This window comes from Cyprinus carpio, chromosome B17 (genome assembly GCF_018340385.1).
Source record: "Cyprinus carpio isolate SPL01 chromosome B17, ASM1834038v1, whole genome shotgun sequence".
Classification (NCBI taxonomy): Eukaryota; Metazoa; Chordata; class Actinopteri; order Cypriniformes; family Cyprinidae; genus Cyprinus; species Cyprinus carpio.
Genome location: NC_056613.1, coordinates 12017481 through 12043353, shown reverse-complemented (window position 1 = coordinate 12043353; position 25873 = coordinate 12017481). Strand labels below are relative to the sequence as shown.

The window sequence follows — 25873 nt, the reverse complement described above, 5'->3', positions numbered from 1 at the left end:
CCTCAACCATTCCCCATCTGCCTGCACATAACCCAAACACAAAGGAACACCATTTCATCTATTAATCTCAAATCACAAATATAGTCATCGTACACACAGAAATGTGTGTTTATGCTGATTAAGACATCTCAAGTGTGTGTAAAAGTCTCTAATGAGAACTGATACATTACCGAGCGCTTGCCAGCAGAGACATTTACAATGGACCTGTGATGGGAGTTTATTATTGTGTTGATGTTTGTGCATGTGTCTGCTGAGAGGACAGATGGATAGGACAGCCCTGTCTGGACCAATGCCCATGTTTGTGGATCCAAACAGCCTCTCTCCAGAGACACAGACAGATGCCATCTTAAGAATGGAAAACTAGTGTAGCGCAAAATATATACTGCATAACAGTTTAAAAAAAATAACAAAATAAAAAAGATTCTTCTGCAATTGTAAAAATACTTCAAATTGTAGTATTCTATATTGTTCTCATATTGCCAATTATTTGAAAGTTTTGGGTCTGTTTTTGAAAGTCTGTTATGCTCAACAAAGCTGCATTTATTCCATCAAAATACTGTAAAAAAATAACATTTTGAAATAGTAATACTATATTAATATATTTTAAAATCTAACTCATTCCTGTGATGGCAAGGCTGAATTTTAATTACTCCAGTCTTCAGTGTCACATGATCCTTCAGAAATCATTCTGATATGCTGATTCGGTGCTCACCGAACTGTTGTGCTGCTTAATATTTTTGTGGACATGTATGCTTTTTTTTTTTGGATTTTTTTATAAACGTGATGAAAGTTCAAATGAAAATATAACAAAACAAGAATAAATTTACTGTCACTTTTGATCAATTGAATGCATATTTGCTGAATAAAAGTGTTAAAAAAAAATCTCCCTCACACAAACCTTTTGAACGGTAGTGTAATTAACTAATATGCCATTCTGAATATGTGAAAGTGGGTAATTGAAATAAAGGTATAATGAAACTGGAGCAAAGTGATGATGGATGAACATAAAAACATGTATTTTTAGCTTATGATATTCTTCTGCAGCAAAGGAAACCACAACTCAGACAAGACCACTGAACAGCTTGTGATGTTTACTTATCTCTAATCAGAGGCCTGCTAAAAGAGAGAAAGCAGCAATATCATACAAAGATAACATCCCTAATTGCCGTGTTTTGCTCCACACGTGTCCCCAGATACTCCCTCAGCATTTATTACAGCTGAGTTTTAAGTCTCAAATTATGTTTTTTCCTTCAGAGCCCTGTGTCTGTCTTTAAGGATGCAGAGAGATTCCAATCACTGTGAAGTATCTACTCTTTCAGTATAAAAGAGCCGTCAAAAGTAGTCATCAAGGCCCTGAAAGGCTCATTTTAATTTTTTCCTGTCATGAAATTGTGGTCCAACAAGCCACAAGATAACAAGCCGACCAGACGCCGAGCTCTGCCAGAATGGTGATTATTCACTCCCCCCACCTACAATCCCTGCCAGCCCTGAGACTCAAACCCATCCCTGTAGGTATGGTGGTTTGATTATCTATCCATTTGGGTACGGTTACCCCAATCAGTTCAATACAAGAGCTTCTGTATAGCCACTTGGCAGGGTGAATTAGTTGTATTTGCATTAAAATTGTGTGTATTGCTGAAATAACAGCTAGATCAGGTTCTGAAAAAAACAGCCAGACAATTAACCTGATTTTACACTAAGACACGAAACAAATTAATCCAAATACTGAGCATGACAGTTCAGCCAAACTAAATAAGGGTTTGTCAAACTACATAAACAACTAAGGTTGAACAGGCACTAAGTGACAAACATTTTCTGCTTCAAATCAGTCATTCTTCATTCTTGCACTGTGAAACTGCCACATTAGTGTGATTACTGTATTTGAGCACTAGGTGTCAGGCTGCACATACACAGCAGAACTCACCAGAACAACAAGAGTGTAATAAAAGCACTCACATTTTCAATGACAAAGGTCCACTCTTTGTCTTCAAACTCCTCTGCGTGGGGATCCTGAAAAAAACAGAATGTGGAAATGAATTAATGTCACACAAACTGAGACGAGGCTCATTAAAGAAGTCTCAGAATAAAGCCTGTTTTTAGTGTCTTTTGTAGCAGAGATACTGGATGATGTATCAATCAATCTCCATTTACTGATCAACAATAGGAATCAAAGCAATATCTGCATTTCTTGAGGGAAATTAAATGTAAAACATACAGAGGATGTAGACTCATTTCCATAAATGACTCATCCAAAGCTTCATCTGGCTATATCAGTATTATAATGGACTATTGCAGTGCAATAGGTCACAGACAAAGTGATCTGTCTCATACAAGTCACACTTCTCTCACACTGATCTCTGTTGAGAGCAAAGCTAAATCAGGTTTATTAGTATGGTAAATGTGCACATGAAATACACACAGGTTCACTTGACCTGCTGTTCTGTTGTTCTAGAACTGTCCCGGTCAGCTGACCTCAGGGTTGGCGGTACACAAATGAAACATTCATGAACTCATGAATGCCAAACTGACCCACTGCAATGAACTCTGGGAGATGTAGTTGTACATGACACTGATAAGTGTGTGTTAGTGTGGTTTGGTGAAGACGGGGCTGATAAGGAAAATGTTTGTTTGTGTGACCTTTGTAAACACAATGTGGAGACTGTTAGAGGATATTCACCACCAGGTCAGACAGTAGTCGCTTGGTTATATCTTTAACTTGCATTTTTTGTGTGTGTGTTTTTTTTTATATCAGTTTTTTTTCGCCTCCTGTGGAAATAAATCAAAGCTTGATTGAATTGTTGAGTTGTATTTTGATCTTAATTTTGTGTGTTTGTTGTATTAATTGATTTATTTTTAAATTTTTATGTATATTTATTTGTGTTATAGATGTATTTCCTCTATGGTTGCACATGGGTCTAACAATCCAGGATGTAACGTCTCACTTCACTTGTGCCAGATCTGCTGACCGACATCTCAAAAAGACTGAAATACCGAGCACAGACTTCCTGCTGCTGTGTCAGTTTCTGTTGCACACACACTTGAGAACAGGGTAAAAAATTTGGACTGTGGCAGTTAAATTAGAGTGGAATCAGGATGTCTAGACACCAGCAGACCTGCAGATCCCAACCAATCAGCTTCTGGGAAAAAGCCAACTGCTGCAACATAAGCCTACTTGGCCCCTAAATGAGAGTTTTTTATGTGTGTGTAAATGCATGTGTTTACCTTAAATAGTGTGACAGTGATCTCTATGTTCTCTGGGACAGGCCACACCACCACTCCTCTATAGGGATTCTTGATGCCAGGCTGCCAGCTATGAGACTACAAAGAAAAAATGCATGAAAAAGTTGTATTATAGACTCATTAAAACTAACAGATTTACTCATACAAAATAAAAAATATAAAGAAAATATATACAATAATCTAGTCATTGCTACATTAAAAAACACTGGGAAATTATTTTCTTACTCAGTATTTCTGTCTTGTTCGCGGGTTTGAATTAAACATATTTTTCTTACATCACTGGCAGAACTTTTTAAATGTTTGAAGCATGGAGCATAAAACAAGACTATAATTACGTAATTTTCTACAATTAGTTTTTTTTTTAGCTGGAAAGCATTTTTTTGCAGTGAATCTGAAGTGGCAAGTTGCTACATAAAGCTTTATTGATTCATTAAAGTTAATGTGCATAATTTTTGAGCCAATATCAGTACCAGAAGGAACTGTGCCATCCCAAACTCACATCATTAGCTCAATCGTTAAATGCATTTAAATGCACATTTAAAAGTTGATTTCAGTTAGACTACAACTAAAAATTTCACAAACACTTCAGTCAAACTGCTCTTACTATACTAGTCTGGTTTTAAGTCAAGCCAGGCTTACAGACCTAGATAATATAATTGTAGCTCAACATTGTCTAGCATGTTGTATACATGCTAATTGGGCTACAACTTTCTTCAGCGTTGTGCTTGCTCCAAAATTTGATCTGTGATGTGTATTTAATCCATCAAATTATATATTAATGGGGTCATATGATGCGATTTCAAGTTTTCCTTTTTCTTTGGAGTGTTACAAGCTGTTCGTGAATAGATAAGATCCATAAAGTTGCAAAGAATGAGTCTCAACCCCAAAGAGATATTCTTAATAAAAGTTAAGACTCGTCCACACCCTCTTAAAACACCTTGTTTAAACATGCCTCCACATCTCTACATCACTGTGTGGGAAGATTTGCATAACGCCAGCCAAATGTTCATGCAAAGAAAGAAGGCATGACTTTTATTCTCGCTGTAGTATTGTTGCTGCTGCCATGTCGAGGAGACGCTGTGTGTTTCCTTGTGAAAGCAAAACTACTTTGTTTGGGCTTCCAAAAGAGGACACAACTAGAAATCAGTGGTTAAGTTATATTTACAACACTATTCCAGAACAGTTCAAACCAAATATTCAGGTGTGTGCAACGCATTTTACGGAGGATGAGGACTGTTTCCTGTTAGAGTAACCTACAATGCCGGTGTTCTGACCAATAATGCTGACTCACAGCCAGTAAGTACGTTTTCATATTTAAAGAATTAGCCAATGATGATTCAAACGCGAGTTTTGAGCAGTGTAGAGTAGAGCTTGTTTTCGTGTGGTTGTCGTTTCTCTGATCACAAATGCAGATATGTTTTTATGTTTACGCGGCACGATGCAACACGTAAAAAGACAGTATAAGTCATTATAATCAGTAATTATGTCCCCACTGGATGCTATAAAACCTCGTTTGTAATGGGTTTTATTGGTTTTGTCTCATCGCACCAGGACATGGGATCACAGTATGGTAAGGGGTGTAACATTTCCGTCACACGTTTGAGGTATTCGGCCAATCACAACGCACTGGATAGCTGGCCAATCAGAGCACACCTCGCATTTCAGAACAATGATCTTTGTAAAAATCAACGCGTTTCAGAAAGGCGGGGCATAGAGGAGAAAAATAATGTACAGTATGTGGAAAATAATGTGTTTTTGAACCTTAAACCGCATAAACATTTCTTTGCACCAAATACACAAAATATTATTTTTTAGCAATGTCATATGACCCCTTTAAGAATGTAGCTCAACTATAGTAACCTACTAGTTACTGCACATGTAAACATACTTAAGGCATTGTTTGCAACTGCATTTGAAAAAAAAAGATAGAAAGAAATGTAAATTTAAAAAAAGAAAAGTAATATTACCCACCTTGGATGATTTCCTTCGGCTCCTGCGTGTCCAGACAACAACTAGCTTGTCCGGTTGCCTAAAAAAAAAACCACAAGATAAAAAAATTAAACAATAAGCACTAATGATGACATAAAACAAGCACAATATCTAAAAGAAATGCTACCAAATCTTTAGATTTCAGTTCCGCTGTGAACAAACTACAGCAAAATCAAGTCTAAATCACATGAGGCCCAACAGAGAACAAGATCAGATAAGAAATAAGAGAGAAAGATGCAGATCAGCCTCCTCAGCAAAGAGCTCAAAGTCCAACTGATGCTGCAAATCAATTCATACACATACCACATACAGCCTAACCCAGTAGTAAAGTAACTCACTGCTTTGCTTTTGAGAGGCAAGGGTGTGTGCACTAGATGTATGTGTAAATGGAGTTCAATTCATCCCACACACTAAAGCACAAATACACCTTACAGTACAACATTCACAATACACATCAAAGTGAAGACTCACGGATAGACCTACAGGTTTAAAGATAAACGGACTGTTAGTATAGAAGGAAAAAGGTTTCAGGACATCGAAGCATGACTGAGAGACAGAACACACACAGGAACCAGGACTCGCAATCTTGAATTGGATTACCAGCAGTAAGAGGCTTGACAGCAATCTGACAGGTGTGTGTTTATGCATGGGTGCTGTGTGCGTCTCATTTTCAGAACATAACTGTCCTCATATAAACCGTTCCAAACATGGTAGAGCAGACAGAAGGATAAACGATCTCCTGCTGCTTGTCTGGATTATTCTTGATTACTATATGTATCCGTTTCCAAGGAACAGAGAAATGTCTGTGCCCCCGAAAAAATGATTTTCTGTGGAGAATCACCACTGATATAGAGCATTTCATCCAATGACTAGACTTAAACTGTGTCCGGGAAACTAGCAAAACAGCATCACAGAAACCATGCACAGATGCTCCATTGTGTCTCTACATTTCTAGAACACACACACACTGCCTCCTGCCCTACAGCATCATGCTGTATTTGACATGGATCACTGAAGACAATCTGTTTTCAGTCATCTCTTGCTCTGAAATAGCAAAACTCTTTCTCTTTATCCTCTCTTCTATATTTCCATTCCTACTTGGACTTGTGCGTTTCCCCTTGGCTAGCTGACATGCTCTACTACAATTCTCTTTTCACACGATCTTATCAATGTTTTTCATAATGGCTTTATGTTTCCTTATGGATGGGTCACAATGTTTCTTGAAAGAACTCTTATTCACAAGGCTACATAAATTGATCAAAAGTGACAGTAAAGACACTTATAAATGTTACAAAAGATTTCAGTTTCAAATAAATTATGTTCTTTTTAATTCTTCCCATTCATCAAATAGTCATTAAATATATAATAGGCTATATATGATTACATAATAAGTATCAATGTATCATTATGTATATTATTCATTCTAACTGAATTTACTGGTTTCATTTTTTTTTTTTTATATATCGCATTTGATATATATATCAAATGCGAAACCATCTGAACCCTAAACACAAGCAGTATATGTTCAACAGAACTACATTATGTGTTTCCTGCTGCAATCCCCCCAGCAATCCTGCCAGAAACAGAAAGAATCACACCTGTAACTCATTTTGTGGTTCATTTCTTATATTTCATATGTACACTCTGTGTTCCATAGGGTACAGTTCATTTCTCAGACCCATTACCACACAGATCCTTAAAGTCGGTCAGTTGTTTTAGCTCAGATTTGTGGCTACAGGTCATGCAGCTCTTGATACATTAAGATTTAATTTGCCTGCCAAAGTCTTTTGACTGCGCTTTCAAAGTCCATCTTAACTACTGTTCTCTACAAAAACCCTAATATGACATTTTTCCATTATTGTCATTCTTTGTAAATCTGGCAGGTGTCTGCTGATAGAAACCTGTCAACAACTGAAGTGTGAATAATGAAGCCAAGACTGTCAAACCCTGCTCTGGGAATTTAAGACAGACAGGCTGCAGGTCTGCATTTGTGTTCAGACATTTTATTACAACAAGAACTATATAAGACTTCCAAACATAGCATGCAATGATGTTGATGTTTTTTTTTTGTGGTGTTGATGTTTTTTTTTTTGAATGAATTATGAGTTTAGTGTTTAGCAGCACTTGTTAGGCCTAATGATGTACAGATTGTACAACTGTAGGTGTCTAAATGTTGTTTGAATTACAGTAGCAAGCCTTCAGAGACATGTTTATCACTTGAGTAAATTTAAGCAGCCCTTGAACTACACTACTGGTAAAAAGTCTGGTGTCAATAAGATTTTATTTAATGTCTCAAGTTGACCAATGTTTTTAGTTGATAAAAATATTGTTATTTTAGCATTTAGTTGATAATACAGTAAATCCAGCAACATTATAAAATAGTATTTTAATTTAAAATAAGATATTTTTAATAATCTAATTAAAATAAAAAAACAGCTGCTAAGCCAATTAAATGTTTAAGAATTTAAAATATTGATTTAAAAGAATTAGCAGAACTAAAACTTTAGGAATACCTGATCTAAAATAGGCTTAGTTCTAAAGGTCTTAACAATTTGGAAACTGGGCTTGTCTGCAGGATTAAAATGGAGCTGAATGTTTTCTGTCTAGCTAGTAAACATAGATCTACAACATTTATTAATAGACAATAAAAAAAAAAACATAAAAACAGTGGAAAATGCTGTGGGTGTGAGAGAGAGTTTTATACTCATCTTGAGCTATTCTTACTTTAAATTGAATTTAAAAGGTATGAAAAGTGGGATATAGTGTGAAAGCAGCTTGAATGTGTGCTCTGCATTTAACCCATCCGAAGTGCACACACACAGAGCAGTGAACACACACACACACTGTGAACACACACCCGGAGCAGTGGGCAGCCATTTTATGCTGCGGCGCCCGGGGAGCAGTTGGGGGTTCAGTGCCTTGCTCAAGGTGCACCTAAGTCATGGTATTGAAGGTGGAGAGAGAACTGTACATGCACTCCACCCACCCACAATTCCTGCCTTATTGATGTGTTTTTGAGAGAGAGTTTTATACTCATCTTGAGCTATTCTTACTCTATTACAGAAAGACAAAGGCAAAAGTCTTTAAAATACATCAATGCTACAAAACTAATCGTCTCTGAGATGCACGGTACCTCAAGATGCCATTTACACTTCTGATTACAGCAAAACAAAAGCTGCAGATTTGAGGAGTGCTGACATAAATAAATAAAGAGAAAAGGAGTGACAAAGTGGGTCATCGCACAGCAGGAGATATTATCAGCAGGAAGAGGAGTAGGGTAGAGAGGGCACACACACAGACTGGCAAACCCAGGAGGAAAATCCTTCACTGGGCAGCAGAAACACAGGTGTCCCAACACAAACGCTAAAGCTCACACACAGAGAAAACCAGAGCGCACAAGAAAGAGGGCGGCATGTCTTTATGCTTTGTATTAACATCACAAGTGTTCCACCAAAATATTCAGCTGGTAATATGCATCTCCTGTGACCACTTGTGATCAGATTGAGAGGATCTATTTGATGGCTTCTTTATACGTTAAAAACCTTTGTTTAAGGATGGATTGGCATTTAAACTATGTTATGTGGTTACATGCATTTTAACTACCTACATACAGTAGGTGTTTTTTGTTTGCTTTAAAATGTCTGAATCATTTAGAGAACCAGGCAAGTCCCTCTGTAACTGAATCGGACTTAAGGCATGTATAGAGTGATTACTGACTCAATGAATCACATGTGATGATTGAAGTGAATCACTAATCATTGCTTGTATGAACTGCTGTCCACTGTTTTCAAATCAATTTATTTACTAAGGCCTTTTTGTTTCTGGCTAAATTAAGTTAACAAACCACAAGGGATTGTGTAAAAATACATTATGATAACTAACAGTTCATTCAGGGATATGTGTTTTCTAAAAATATCATATATTTATGCATAATGTCTATTAAAAAGTCATTTATGGAGCAATGCTCTTGTAATCTGTGAGCTTACAGCCTCTCACTCCACAGGGAAAGGGAAGGAGAGGAAGTGATGAGACGCCACGAGAGGAGGAGCAGACAGACTAAACCACATCCTGACTCAGAACGGATGGACATAAAAATAATGATAATACAGATTTCCGCAACCATCTCTAGGCTATGAACAGCTCCATCAATAAAAAGGAAGGAACATTTGTGACAGACGCACACAGTAATGCTGTAAATCAGAAAGCCCCCTCTGATTTGATCTCTGTATGTCTGAAACAACAAAGAGAGCAAGACAAAGAGAGAGCAGCTAGTGGAACAGAGTGATATTAAGATTAACACGCTAAAGAGCCTGTAACGGGAGATCAGGAACACACAATACGGTACTGCCACACAATACGCCTAAGAGAGAGATGCAGACGAGAAGGTTATTGATTCGGCTATCTGTGTAGCCATGTTTTTAAATTATTTATTAGAATAAAGTGAAAGAGAGTAAACATGTCTTAGAAACATCTCTTGTACACATTTAAAAAAAAAAAAAATGAAAGCCTTAGCAATGTCTTGAAATTGACCATCATGAAATTCACTGTATTCCTATAAGAAACAGTTCACCCAAGAAGTGTCCTACAAAACATGAATTATAACTATGACTTACAGACTTATTGTATGAGTTATTCATTCCAGGATATCCAAGCATTTTCAAAGTCAAGAAATTCTTAAGACTATTTCAGATATTCTTTATACTTAATGTTGGCATCAAATGAAAATTCACCCCCTTTTTTCTAACTGCATCTTATTGTAAACTATTCATCATGTATGCATTTCAAATTTTCACGTCGTAATTCCACCCCTTTCTTACAATCGACTGTAAGCATGCATTTAGATGTGCCTAAATCCAGTTCATCAACAGATGGACTGACTTCCCACCCTGCATTTTCAATAATTCATTTCATTTGGACGTACATGTCAATACAGAAGAAAAGAGCTCACTTCTTCCATTTCATCATGGCTTTAAAACACTTTTTTTGCCCACACATTTTTACAGCTTAAATTATATAGATCTGAATTTGCAAATTTGGAATTGAATGTCAGATTAATATATTATTTAAACTGTTAGTTTCAGCAGATATTTATTATATCTTTCCCAACTTGCAATAAATGTTTGCAGCTCAATCTGCTGCCTTCTAATTTTTAGAAATATTTCAGAAACATATTACCTTAGATTTATCTGACTTAATTTATTACATGTACAGTAGTTCCTTCTAAACATAGCATAGCTAACTGAGTGGCAGATCTTTCATAGAGACACACAGGTCCTTCAGCACTATATCGTAATGGAAATATTTCTTTAAGTTTACGAGTCAGTTATAAAACCTGTTTTATAGAAGCCATTATGAAAAATTGCAATCAGTGATGCAATCATCCAATGAACCAACACACAAACAAAGAGAAAAAGAGAAAATCAGTGAGGGTCGATTGGTACCCTTATAAGGAAATAAACCAAAAATGTGCCTGCACTAAATAAACTGGTGTTATAAAAATTCTATGCACAGTTTCATTGAAATCATTACTGGATGCTTTTTTAACATTAGAAAAAAATTAAATTTAAAAATAATTTCAGTGACCCAAAATTACTCTTGTTCCTTTGCTTCTTAACACCACTGAAGATAATTCAATTATGTAATATTATATTATATATATATATATAGTACAGACCAAAAGTTTGGAAAAATTACTATTTTTAATGTTTTTGAAAGAAGTTTCTTCTGCTCATCAAGCCTGCATTTATTTGATCAAAAATACAGAAAAAAAATGTAATATTTTGATATATTGTAATATATTATTACAATTTAAAATAATTGTTTTTAATTTTATTATACTTTAAATTATCATTTATTTCTGTCATAATTTTTAGGATCATTATCACATGATCCTTTAGAAATCATTCTAATATGATGATTCATTATCAAAGTTGGAAACAGTTCTGCTGCTTAATATTTTTTCAGAACGTGATACTTTTTTAGGATACTTTGATGAATAAAAAGTAAAGTAAAAAATAAAAATAAAAAAAAGAAGCTATGTTTTTAAAATATAAATATTTTGTAATAATATACACTACTGGTCAGTAATTTGTGGTCAGTAATTTTTTTTTCTTTCTTTTTTTTAAATAAAATCAATACTTTTATTCAGCAAGGATGTGTTAAATTGATAAAAAGTGATAGTAAAGAAAATATATTATTAGAATATATATTATTAGAATTTTTTATTTTATTTTGAATAAATGCAGTTGTTTTTAACCTTTTATTCATCAAATATATTAGACACAGCAGAACTGTTTCCAACACTCATAATAAATCAGAATATTAGAATGATTTCTAAATGATCATGTGATAGACTGGATGTTACATGTGACACTGAAGGCTGGAGTAATGATGCTGAAAATTCAGCTTTGCATCACAGGAATAATTTTTTTTTTTTTAAGTATATTCAAATAGAAAACTATTATTTTAAGTCACAGGTATTATTTTTTAATATTACTGTTTTTTCTGTATTTTTGATCAAATAAATGCAGGCTTGATGAGCAGAAGAGACTTCTTTCAAAAACATTAAAAATAGTAATGTTTCCAAACTTTTGGTCTGTACTGTATATACACACACACACACACACACACACACACACACACACACACCATCATGATATAGAGCAGTTAGAAAATGGTTGTGTAAAAAAAATAAAATAAAACACATGACACTGCATATACTGCAAACTGAGCTGTATAAGATCACTGAAGGCTACAAACTAATGATTTCCTCCAAGTCATTTCAAGTTGCTGAAAATCTCCCCTTATCTGGTCCTGCTAGCAAGAAAGGCTTTAATTTGAGTCAGAGAGCACACAAACATACACACCCAGTGTCATGAGGCACATGAAAGGACTTGGAGTCCATTAACTCAAACTGACTGATACATAAAGCCATGAATCCTTCATTATAAGGGCTGACTGCATCCAGATGACATGAACCCAAACACAAGCACTGAGAGAAAGAAAAAAGAAACACTATTCATCTCAGTAGCTATATTTCCATCCACCTACTTTTAGGATTTTAACACATTTAAAAAAATAAAAAATAAAAACTATGATGGAAACATATTTACCAAAATAAATTAATCGATGTTCAGTTATGTGACTTTGTCTCAACAGATCATGTGATTGGATAACTGAACTAACCAGCACACGATCTCATTGCACACCATCTCAAATGTTATTTTAATAATTCTGAAATGTCTGAGCTAAAGTCCATCATCAAAATGATTTGTTATAATTAATCACCTCCCATAACTGCCATCCCACATCCCATAACATCAGACATCCAAAAGCAAGACAACATGACAACGTTTTTATTGCATGTTGTCTGCAGGATCTGAGGCGCAACTCATTTATTATGGGGAAAAAATTAGCTACTGGCTTCCCTAGTTGCAGCAGCTTTTATTTTTATTATTGATACTTTACGCCAGTTTCCCAGGAAGTGAAATTTTATTCTCTTGACTTGAACGCAACAGTGCTTTACTTGCAAATGATTTATGCAATATTTTACTTTTATGCACAAGTTAAATTCAATTAAGATTAAATGGAAACATGGCTACCGTGAGGTGCATTGATCAATGAAACCTAAGCTATACATCATGACTCCCCCGATTCCCTGATCACTTACATGACCTCATTAAACCTTCAGTCTGCTCAGCATGTGTAATCAAACACACACAGATCAGCATCTTCACAGCCTACACGGCATCAGTCATTTCCTCACATCCACATGAAGCAAAGGCCCAGGGATGGGTTGATACCAGTGAGGCACTAAACAAATGATTAAAGGGGTCATATGATGCTGCTAAAAAGAACATTATTTTGTGTATTTGGTGTAATGAAATGTGTTTATGTGGTTTAAGGTTCAAAAAACTCTGAAAAGCGAGGTGTGCTGTGATTGGCCAGCTATCCAGCGCGTTGTGATTGCCCGAATGCCTGAAGTGTGTGACGGAAATGTTACGCCTCTTAACATATTGTGATGCCTTGTCCAGCCAGAGCAACGAGACAAAAACATAAAACCCATTATAAATGTGATAAAAACATGATTTCTAGTCGTGTTTTCTTTTGGAAGGCAAAAACAAAGTAGTTTTGCTTTCTCAACAAAACAGCGTCACAAACCATGGCCTTGAGTGAGCGGAGGCCAGAGGCCTAGAGTGAGCCGCGGCCGGCTTGAGTGAGCAGAGGTGGGCGGCTTGAGAACGGCGTGCCAGGTGGATTCTACGAAGGAGCGTACCTTGGTCTTGCAGCAACCACATGTGACGACCCCAGGCTGGACTCCGCTTCGTCCACGGTGAATCGGATTCAGCAATCCACAGTGCAAAGTTGATGCATTTCCTCAGCGATCAGCACGGATCAGCTCCAGGCATGGCGAATCGGATATCGTCCTCTTTTGGAAGGCCAAACAAAGTAGTTTCGCTTTCACAGTGAAACACACAGCGTCTATACAACATGGCCGCGGTGGCAACAACAATACTACAACGAGAATAAAAGGTACCCTTCTTTCTTTGCGTGAACATCTGGGCGGCGTTATGCAAATCTTCCCACATACTGATGTAGCGATGTGGGGGTGTGTTAGAACGAGCCGTTTCAGGCGGGCGTGGACGAGTCTCAACTTTTATAAAGAATATCTCTTTGGATTTGAGACTTTAGACTTTGCAACTTCACAGATCTTCTTTATTCACCGAGAGATTGTAACACTCCAAAGAGAAAGGAAAATTTGAAATCGCACCATATGACCCCTTTAAAGGAACATTCTGGATCAATACAACTTAAACTCCATCGACAGCATCCGCAGCATAATGCCAATTACTGCAAAGATAATTTAGGAACATTACAGTAATCCATTTAAAATCACATTAAAATACACTCTATTTTAAAAGTACATAAATTACACACAAGACTACTGTGACAGAATCACTTACTTTGATTATTTTATTACTGGTCATTTTCTGTACTAATCAACCTTGGGGTAAAACTTATGTTGAGTAACTTGCTTTGAGCTCTTCTTTAAATGACAAAAACAACCTGCCAAGAGCCAGCATCCATTCATATGAGAAATGACAAATGAGGGTCTGTTTCATTCACCCTGAATGGCTTAACTCACAGTGACAGGGAGTGAGGCATCTGTGTGTGTTGTGGACAAGAGGGTGATTTATTGTGACAGACAGCAATCTGAGCATTAAATTGCCATTTTTCAGGCCAAAGGCAGGACTCGATGCTAAAAGATATTTTGCACTCATTCCATAACATAATTCTAAAAATAACATTAAATAAACAATATAAAAAAGTATGTTTTTTTTACCCAGGTAACCTTGTATTTGAATGATTAAGATTATTTACGATGGTCTTCATTTAAGGTTGTTGACCATCAGGCAGTCCTTATTGTCAAGCCCTGCTAAAGGTGGAGAAACCAAAAAAAGAGGAGAGAACAGAAAATTGGAGGGGAGAAATAATAATTTCTTATATTGAATAGATGGATGAATACATGGACAACACAGCTGGAAAAAGAGAATCTGCTTTTACTGACAAGAGAAAGTGTGTGTATTCAAGTCTGCACTCCATCTCACTAAACGGCTTGCTCAGAAGCATTCACTATAGCAAAAATGCTCTGTGTTGTTTTGCATTCGCTCTAATAAAGTAACACATAATCTAAGCTAAGGATGCACCTAAATTAAAACTGTTAACTAGGGCTGTGCAAAAAATCGAATACGATTTTCATGCGCATCTCTTCAGTAAAGACGCTCCTGTGATTAGTAGTATATCTCCAGCACGTGCGTTAAGATCAGGGTTGCCAGGTTTTTCACAACAAATCCTGCCCAGTTGCTTCTCAAAACTAGTCCAAAACTAGCCCAATCGCGTTTCCAGGAGGTTCCCCGATAAAAAATTGCATCTCGGGGTTAAAATATACCTTTTTGGCAGGGTTGCCCTGGTAATATTCACATTTTAGGGGCTAAATATCACGTTATTGGTATTGGGGTCGCTTCAATCCGCGGACATGAAAAACAACCGCAGACTTGGCAACACTGGTTCAAGGTGGAGCGGCATTTACTACACAGAGCCGTAGTCCACCGACAAGCTACACAAAATCGCTTTCAAAATCGACAAAGAATCGCCTGCGATTTTAAAATCGATTTTGTGTAGATTGTCAGTGAATTACGGCTCTGTGTAGTAAATGCCGCTCCACCTGAACCAGTGTTGCCAAGTCTGCGGTTGTTTTTCATGTCCGCGGGTTGAAGCGACCCCAATACCAATAACGTGATATTTAGCCCCTAAAATGTGAATATTACCAGGGAAACCCTGACAAAAAACTTATATTTTAACCCCGGGATGCAATTTTTATCGGGGAACCTCCTGGAAACGCGATTGGGCTAGTTTTGGACTAGTTTTGAGAAGCAACTGGGCAGGATTTGTTGTGAAAACCTGGCAACCCTGATCTGAACGCACGTGCTGAAGATATACTACTAATCACAGGAGAGTTTTTACTGAAGAGATGCGCATGAAAATCGTATTCGATTTTTTGCACAGCCCTACTGTTAACTGAAGCCGAACAAATTAAAACACTGGTCTGAAGGCAGAATACTGAACGTTTTTTTGTATGTATTTTGCCAATTTTTTTCACCATTGCATAAAATAAATAACCAAAATGTGCTTTTTACTGTTTTGCCTTGCTTTACAAAGAAAAAAATCAATTACAAAACAACAATTAAATAATACTTAACTAACACTGTACATTTTTTTTTTACATTCAAGCAGATTTTATACCAACAAAGCACAATTTAACTTCAAATTAAAAATAATATTCAAATAATATAAAAAAATAAAATAAATAAAATAATATAATAACATAAAATAATATAATAAAATAATATTTTTTTGTCATTTTTGAGACCCCCTTTTTGAATCAGGCATGTATTTTTTACGGTACAAATAAATGCAGCCTTGCTGAGCAGAAGATAATTCTTTCAAAACATTAGAATATACTACAGATCCCAATTTGAACACTATGTGTGAATGTCATAAAAAATTATTAATAGAGCTGTTGTAATTATTATTATCGTTATTAATGTCTTACTTTTTATTTTTTTTTACAGAACAACAGTAAAATTAAAATACTAACATTTCTGAATGCTGATGAAGTTCTTGCTTTTTCTCAGCTTTTATTTAGGCAGAATCCCGAAGACCTCAGCGCTTCTTTTTGTTGACAACAGCAGATTTATAAATGATGTTTGTCGCACGTATCGTATTGTAACATGCCTTTAAAAAAAAAAAAATCATAAAAATGTGACTGAGCAACTGACGAGTAACACTGTTTCAGCACAGATTTTCCTCGCACTCTGGATTTGAACCCTGTCCCTGGCTATAAGCAGATAGCTCTGCAAGCTCATGCAGCGCTGTCAGAATACGAGCAATTTGTGCATGTATTAGAAAACACAAAATTCCGCTGATTGTTTACTAATTGTTTAAGGTCATTCCGCGATTTCAATAATCATACAGTAACCAGCAACAACCACCCCTTACACTTCTTATCGGAAACATGAGATGCAATACTAAGCAGTCTATCAATGTTAGTGCTTCTCATGATTTTGCGCCTTTCTCGGACAGTTTTAAATGCTTCCACACTGCCGACATGTGTGCTGCATTAGTGCACACCTCTTTCTGATCGCATCACGTCATTGTTCGGTACTATTTATTTGGTCTTTTCGCTTATTCGGTTGCCGAACATTTGGTGCATCCCTAATCTAAACCCAGTTTAGCACTCTGGATCACATTTGAGTTGAACGATTCTGTTGAACCTTGAGCCTACAGACAGAGGTATTAAAGGGCTCACATCAGAGCAGATCAGAAAGTGCAAGAGTACAATGGAGTACTAAAACGTGTATCTCTGGTCAATTTCCCTCTGCTTATATGTAAAACTATTTCACATTCTAAGCCACATTCTCTCTCCCCCTCTCTTCAATCATCTTCTCCTTTTCTCAATCCCTCTTGAAAAAAACAAGAAAATGGCATGAAAAAAGGCGTGGAAGTGAAGAAAGTCTAAAAGTCTTGGGTTTGATGTTTATCTATCTTTCACTGAATGTTTTTAAGTTGAAACTGAAAATATGGAGTGCGCTGTAAGTCACTATGCAGTTCTTGTATATACATCCAAGTTCATTCCAGACTCAGTGTCAATGTGCCCCTGAGTCAAATATAATTCACCAATAAAGATGAGATTCTTGGCAGCCTTGAAATATATGAAGCTAAGTGAAATCCCACATGAAGCATGCTGGGATTTTAAAGTTCCGAGTTTAGGCTTGGCTGCTGTAACACTTTGAAGGATTTTGCTTCCTCATTCCAGTCGGACTGACCCGTGGCACCAGGCCTGAATGCAAAAGCAGCTGGCTGCCCCGGCCAATACTCTAAAGCAGCCACACATTACTGCTGCAAAACTCGACAGCAAGGGTTTCTTTTGATACTAAAGACCCCTTGCAAAGGAACCTCATTCTTAAAACATAAAGGAAGCTATATATTTTCATGTATAAAGACCCATTTATATTGTGTGAGAAAAATGTGTAATATTATAAAGCCAGTGTTTCCAAAAGTAAACAAATATTATCTCGCAAATTGTACACAATTTTAGAGTTAGATGTTTAAACCAAAAAAAAAATGTCAAGCTTATTTATATAAAACTTTGACACATCAAAGCAAAAGTTCAAATCATCATTTCAAAGAATTCACATACCTGCAACAAACATAAGTTAAAGGAGAAACTCGCACAAAACAAGCAAAAATTATGTGTAAATGTATGTATATTGCAGGAAAGATGAAGATTTTTTGTGATGTTTAAGATGTCTCTTAAGCACAACAAGAACATATTTATTTGACCATAAATACAGTAAAAACAGAACAGTAATACTGTGAAGTATTATTATAATTTAAAATACATTTTCCATTTTAATATTTATAAAATATAATTAACTCCTGGGACAGGAAAGCTGAATTTTCAGCAGCCATTACTCCAGCCAATCATTCTAATATGCTTATTTGATGGTCAAGAAACATTGCGGTAACACTTAAGTAGCCTACAGGAAACAATTATATTATTTTTCCAAACTGGTTGCTTATTAGCATGCATGTTACTAGTATATTGGCTATGTATTAGTACTTATGAAGCACATATTCTACATGACCATATTCTAATCCTACCCAATACCTAAACTTGAGAATTACCTTACTAAGCAGTAATTAGTGGTTTATTGAGGCAAATTTCATAGTTAATAAATAGTGAGAATTGGGCCTTTCAATAAAGTGTGACCAACATTTCTTATCATTATTATCATTGTTAAAACCATTTTTGTTGAAAGAATAATTTTTAAATACACAGTTATATCATTTATTTGAAATAGAAAACTCTTCTGACAATTAGGCTTGGGCGATGTCTACAAAATTGGCATCGGACGAAGTTAGGGGGTGTGCCCGAAGCGTGAATCCATATTCAGAAAGGCACAGAAAACAAATAACAATTGCTAACATTAGCTGGTTACATTACAGTACTTAAAATTTCACTTACCACAAACAGAGAGTTAGGAGAGATGACTGAGGATGATTTTCCTCCCATCTCATATTTATTCCCTTTAGGGGTTCCGTACTACATGTCATTTTCTTTCTGATCACGGTACTGGAAAAAAAGGGCGGATTGGGGGTGGTATGAGGGGAGGGGGGAATCACGATGCCGGCTCAACATCATGATATCTATCAGCCATTGGTGATAGACGATGGCATCGTCTATCGGCTCAACCCTAGTGACAATATAAATGTTAAATGTCATTTTAATACATCCTTGCTTAATAACTTCAGCAATTCTCCACATTATTTAAACACCACCACAGCCATGCTGTAGAGGCGTGGGAATCGGCAGGATTATACAACAGCACTTTACACCAGAGACGCTGAAAGATTCAACTAATAAACATTTGATGTTGCCAAGGGACAAGGGAACTGCAAAGGCCAACATTCTAGAAGGCACTGAATCAACAGGCGGGGATACCTAAGCAGGCCGTGGCGTGTCCCGTATCCTAGCAGCATGCTTCTGGAACACTGCCCAAGGTGCTGGCTGTGGCCTGACTGGACGTTGCTCCTGCAGTATGTGTCTGGCGGAGCTGTTGTGCTTGGCTTATCTGGCTACGGATAAATCATATCACAGGATGGTCTCTGGATATCAATGATCTAATGATATATGCACACACAAACACAACACTGGGGAAGTTAATGACTGAAATACTAGAACCCATATTTCAGCTGAGGAATCAGAGCTGATGGCCATGCCAAATCTCCTACATGAACCTATTCCATCCACTTTAACATTCACAGAATGCTGTATTTTCATCTTTCATACACCCTACAACAACATTATCCATATGGGATCAGAACCAGTGAAGGTGTTATGCTAGGTTAAAACTTGTAAACTGATTTTTTTATTCAAATTATTTCTTTATTTGATTGCTGGCTCACACATCCTTTCATTGCTCCCACGAACACATTTTCCTTCTCCCCTGCATTCCAGAACAAATGCTTGTGGTTTTCTACATAAAAAGTGGAGAATCTGAGTTTTTACTCAAGTTTAGAGAGCCGTTTCCACTTGAGACCAAATCTGGAAAACTTTCCATCAGAACAATGGCGCACTGGACAGATGAAGCACAAAGCACAGAGATCACGTAGCAGTCACACACACGCAAGCAGCTGAGGCACTAACCTCTCCCTGGTATAAACGCCTTTGAGCTTCTTGCCAGTAGGTGAATAATGCCCTTTCATCAGCACCAGCGCCAATCTGACTCTGCATTGGTCCACAAATCACCATGCAGACAACAGTCTGCGCATCCAAAACACACATGTAAGAAGAGGGAAGGAATGTTTTCTGGTCTTAAAACCATTTAAGAAATGAAGAGTTTGGTTCCCAAAATGCTATAAATCCATTTTGACTAATATGAGTAAAAATGTGTTTTCTTTACCAAGAAAGTAGCAAGATGAAAACCACTATTTTCTGTTTCAAACATTCACATAGCATCTTTAGGTTATAATAACATTAAAAAAATCAAATCCTGATTTTGATTTTCAAAGATTTATTATAAAATTGTATTTTTTTCCTAAAATGCAATAAATCCACTGAATCAATATAAAGGTTATTTTTCATATTGAAACTGCTGAAAATACACAAAATGGATTTACCATTTTGTGTATTTTCAGCAGTTTAATTTTGATGTTATTTTTAATTTTTAAATTGTTGTCTTATACACAGGCATAGGACTAAAAATAAATTAATTCAGTCATCGCTCCCAAAATGAATTCAACGGGTCATCTTGTTAATGCAATAAATTAATTACAGCAATAAAAGAAAATTTCATCATGAACAACATTACTGCTATACGCTGTATTAACAAAAACATAAATGGCATTAATAAAAACACTTACACTGACAAGCTATGCAATATCGCGTTTATAATCGAATGCGTCTCATCTGATTATGAACACGATATTGCATAGCTTGTCAGTGATCTACGGCTCTATGTATCCATCTGAAAGCATGTGATGGAGATTTACTATTAATCACAGAACTGGCTTTACTGACGAGATGCGCATGACAATCACATGCGATTTATCGTGTTTGTTTGTTGATCACAAATTACAAAGTAGATGAGAAAAAAACTAGGATGCCGGGTGTATTCAAAGCACCGACATTACTGTCTTGACATTACTACCGGAATGGTGCACTGTGATTGGATTAGCGGATATATCACATTCAGCAGAGAAGGGAGACTGGCGTTTGTCGCAGTTTAGAAAGAAAGGGAAAAAACACGACAGAATAACTATGCGGATATCGCATTTAACGCAAAATTTAATATTGATTTTTCAATACAGACCAGATACAATACTAATTTTAGCGGAAACGCTATTTTTTTAAAATGGCGTTTATCACGTTTTGGAACCAAACTCTTCTAATATTGTTTTTCCACAGAAAGGCATTTAGTTCACAGCAGTGCCCTTAGCAGCCCACATTTATGGCTGGGTAGTGGGTATCATTCAAAAATTTTTGATACCGATACCTTGACTTCGATACCGGTTCCTGAATGATACTTTTTTTGATACCAGTTTTATGAAATAAATTTTAACAAGATTTTAAAAAATAAAATAAAACTTTGGTTTTATTTTTCAGTTTGTTGATGTTTATTCAGACTCAAAGACTCATCTCCTGAGCCACCGCAGAAAGGAACAAAATGTAACCAACACAATAAATCAGTACAAATATTATTAATAAAGTTCAAATACTTTTTAATTTACACTAGTGCGTGTTTGTTTTAAAATGCATAGCTCAGACAGAATCATAATTTCTATTTATTTTCCACTGATTTACTGATGAGCATTAGCAGCTTCCAGCGCTGTCAGTCTGTGTTCTCTCTTCAACAACCGCTGTTCTGAAATTAAATATTTCAGCAACATTACATGGCCAAAACACACATTAGACAGCAATCGGAAGTTAACACAAACACTCAATGGTGATTTAAAGTGAGTAAAAGCAGAATATAAATCTTATTTATTGTCTTATAAATATTGTTTGTTTATCTCATTATGTAACCCCTTAGGTATCGAAGTTTGGTACCGAACGACAAGACGTTTTTCGATACTCGATGGTATCAAGGTAATTCGGTCGGTGCCTAAAAAGTATCAAACTCGATAGCCAGCCCTACCCACATTAGTGCATTTCTACCATATCGTTACCTGAAACATTCACATCTGAATCACCTCAGGGGTGTGTGTTTGTCAAACCCGAGAGTGAAACACTCAATTAGACATGCCTCCAGGCCCCAGAAACAATCCTGCCGCACCTGAAGTCCTCAGACTTTGAGCTGAGTAAATATGAGTCATGTTTCCCCTGTGGAGAACTGAACGTTTTGCCATCCGCCATGACTGCAGAACTAAACTCTTTTTGGAAATCTACAAGAGACTCTAAACTCCAACACTCCGAAGGCAACATAGGAGAGAAAACAGATAACTTGAGAAATTGCTGGGTCCTTGACCCCTAATACAGCATAATCCACAACCTGACCTTAACCTCTGAGCAGCATTCCACTGTGAACATACTTTGCAGCAAGGATGTAACCAAAACCGGGACAAATGTAAAATTTTAAAGTCATGATGAAACGGAAGAAGCCACAGATATTTTCTTTCGTATTCTGATATAAATTCAAAAGAAACAGATTATAGAGGTTCTATCCATCAGTTGCTGATTGGATGAAGGCAGATCTGAAACCAAGCTTGCAGTCGATGATACAAAAGGGGTTTTTGTGGACAAAATGATTGCAGAAACCAGCATAAGTCACCAGAGAAAAGTCTGTTGTTTCATCAGAAGAATGAGTTTTGATTCACACGGGTGAATTGTTTAAAGTAAGGTCGATAATATGCATTTAAACAGATCTTTAAAAAAAGGCATCCACAGAAAGACTCATTTTCTTCCCCAAAAATTTAAAGGGGTGACCATAAAGCCTTTACTTTATTTTTTGACAAATTTTGTTTTAGGACATACAAACAGAAAACGGAAATCAAAATATCTACCAAAAGACACTTGGGTTCACAGAGAAAAAAAAAAGAGCAGAAAGAGAAAGATTACAGTTACATGAGGTCTTACAAGAAATCAAGAAGCGCATGGAACAGATAGAAGTTGAGGCGCTTTGGAAGTCTAGCCATTGCTTGTTTGATATTATAACAATCCCATTTCCTCCAATAATTTTCCCCTTTATTCTTGTATAAACGGAGGGAGAAGGTCATTTTTTCCATATATCATATTTGACTGACAATACTTAGAAGATCCATATCAAGAGGGCTTCTCTTAAGCCAACATTTAGTAACTGCTTTCTTACATGCAACTAAAAAAAATCTTTAAAAGATAACTATCACATTTATTCAAACCCTCCGTTGTGACCCCTAGAAACATGGAAATGACACATCTATGTTAAAGCCTAGATATTAATTGCCCTGCCCTTCCCCAATATAATAACATATGTTTAACATCTCACTACATCCAATTTGATCTACATCCTATCTGCTGAAATATGCGAAGGAGACCTCAGGCTTCATTGCAGCTAATCTCATACAACTCATCGTGCATGATTCCTAAACAGAGAGAAGAGAAAATAAAAGGGCTGATGTGGAAAAGTATAGTTGCATATTGCCAGCCTCTCCCTACACACAGGGACTCCCGGAGGAATGGATAAATCATTGCTGTTAGATACGTCACTGGCCAACTCAGCATTCCAAAAGCTGGTGCTCGTGCTCACATACACACATACACACATACACACATACACACAAGCTGGGCTGGATATGAGTAGCGGCACGCGGGAGACATGCAAGCAGTGACAACTCACCATTTCTTTGTGCATTCCACCACGAGTTCCTGGTAAGAGGCGACAAACTGGAATTTGGAAGCATGTTTCCCAACACGCTGCAGTCTCTTCCACACTGAAGCCATGGTTTTGCCCTCTTTTTAGAGCTGACAGTTTGTTTAAAATACTGTCTCGTTCTGATGCCACCCCCTCACAAATCCTTTCCTTGGAAAAGTTCTCAAAAGTATCCGTCCAAAATCAGCTTTTGTGCATTCACTGATGTTTAAGGGGTTTAAAATCAGGTAGAGGAAAGGAAAAAACACGTAGATCCCTTGCCATCAAAACATTAGTGTGGATGATCGCAGATCAGCATGATGGCACGACATGTTAAATCCACCAGGGTGATTGACAGCTCTCGCAGAGCTCATTCCGTGCAGCAAATCCCTCAAAATAAATGTAAGCAGTGCATGGTAATCCAATATTCCTCCTTTCAATGTGTCAATAAACCTACAGAGACAAAGAGGGAGGCGGTTAGATCTTAGTGATAAAGGTTGTTGCACCAAAAGATATCCACTAACTCATTTGTCAATCTTTGATTATCAAATTTTTGCATTAAATATCTGTTAGTTTTGGCTTAATAATTTGACCAAAACCATCCCTAATTTAAGCACTAATGCATACCTATCAATTATCTATGCAAGGCAATGGAAAGCGATGGTATCAGGAAACAGAGTTCATAGGTTTTATACCTTTTTTGTATGATTTTTTAAATACTTTTTCAAAATCAAAGTTTGCAATGATGTCATTCACCTTGCAGGTAGCTGGATTGGTTCATGCTTTGTCATTTTTTTTATGAAACTTATTTTTTATTCCCTATGGGGAAAATTATTGAAAAAACAAAGCTGAGGAAAAAGTGGGTGTTCTAGCAAAAGGATGGCATGTAATAGATTTTGCCTAATGAAATAATGTTTTTAAAAAAAAAAATCATTTATATTTGTATTATGTGTTTTTTTTTAAAAAGGCTGTGAAGTATGTAGTTAGGGGGCTAAACAGTACTATACACCATTTAGCCTTTATTATATTGAAAGTTGTGCCAATATTCTGTACAACAGCACGTTGACTATTGTGTTATTCCATAAATATCAAGAAAGCTGACAACCAGATTGTTTGTTTGTTTGTTTTTGTTCCATGCTGTCAGACTTTACATAGTAACGTTATAGGTTAAAAGTTTAAAAGTTGTCCTGGACTGTCTTAAATAACAACTGTTGCTGTTCAAACATTCACGAGATCAGTTTTATATTGATGCAAGGCTTCTTCAAAAACCTCACATACTACAAACTGATAAACTGTCCGTGCTGTCAAACTGACTAAAGAGACTTAAAATAGACTTTCTCAGGTTACTAGTTAAAGATCCTCTTTAAAGTCCAGTGTTTATGTTTATATATATATATATATATATATATATATATATATATATATATATATATATATATATATATATATTACCTGTTTAGCAAGATATGTTAACAGATCATTAATAATCGATAATGAAACCATTGCAACTACAGAGACCCTTTCACAGATATTATTCATAAACCTCCTGGTTTTGGTCGCATTCCTGCACTCACCGCGTGAATAATGCAGCAGCAATAGCGGCTGAACGCGCCCGATGCGGCGGGAGGCGCGTGGCTGCATTCAGTCCGCTAGCGAGCTAAAGAGCCGCTCCGGCTGGAGATTCCCATAGAGCTCCGCTAGCAGCCTAGGCTAACCTTAGCCAGGCAGGCTATCCCAGGGTAAAGAGCGGCAGCGAAACAGAAATCCCTTGGATACTGAGACGTATACCGCCAACGACCAAATTGAGGAGCTTGAAGCCGAGAAGCAGTGGCGGTTTTCCCGGTCGAAAGGAGGAAATTCCAGCGCTGTTTTCGTATTCACACACAAACTCAACGCATCAAGACTCCATCATTTTCCTCCCCAATCCCACATTCAGTCAAACATCTGTGCGGAGTCGCCGAGAAACGCCCCCACGCGTCTCTCATTGGCTGATGAGCTGCAAATGTTTACATATTCATGACACTTCTTAAAGCTTTTGTTGCCAGTGAGCGCTCCTATTGGTCGATAGGGACATCTTTCAAAGATCTTTAACCCGCCTGTGTGAGCAAGCACAGTTGAATAGGAACGTAAGTAATGTAAACCGTCTTCTATGTGTTAGGTATAAAGTGTATTAAATATGAGTGTTGTGACTAAAA

General features: G+C 36.6%; 1 protein-coding gene across 5 annotated transcripts in view; it reads right to left on the bottom strand.

Moving 5' to 3' along the window:
* Positions 1-25654, bottom strand: part of LOC109072985 (EH domain-binding protein 1-like) — a 126456-nt gene extending 100802 nt beyond the window's left edge. For 3 of the 5 annotated variants that reach the window (XM_042742256.1, XM_042742257.1, XM_042742259.1), the window contains exons 1-5: positions 25253-25654; positions 23667-24131; positions 5212-5269; positions 3223-3318; positions 1957-2010 (exon numbers count right to left, since the gene is read on the bottom strand). In XM_042742256.1, coding sequence (XP_042598190.1) covers positions 1957-2010; positions 3223-3318; positions 5212-5269; positions 23667-23770 — 312 coding nt within the window. In that variant the 5' untranslated portion in view covers positions 23771-24131; positions 25253-25654. The remainder of the gene's footprint in view (positions 1-1956; positions 2011-3222; positions 3319-5211; positions 5270-23666; positions 24132-25252) is intronic. The other 2 variants (XM_042742258.1, XM_042742260.1) reach the window with 1 other exon arrangement.
* Positions 25655-25873: the final 219 nt, after the last annotated feature.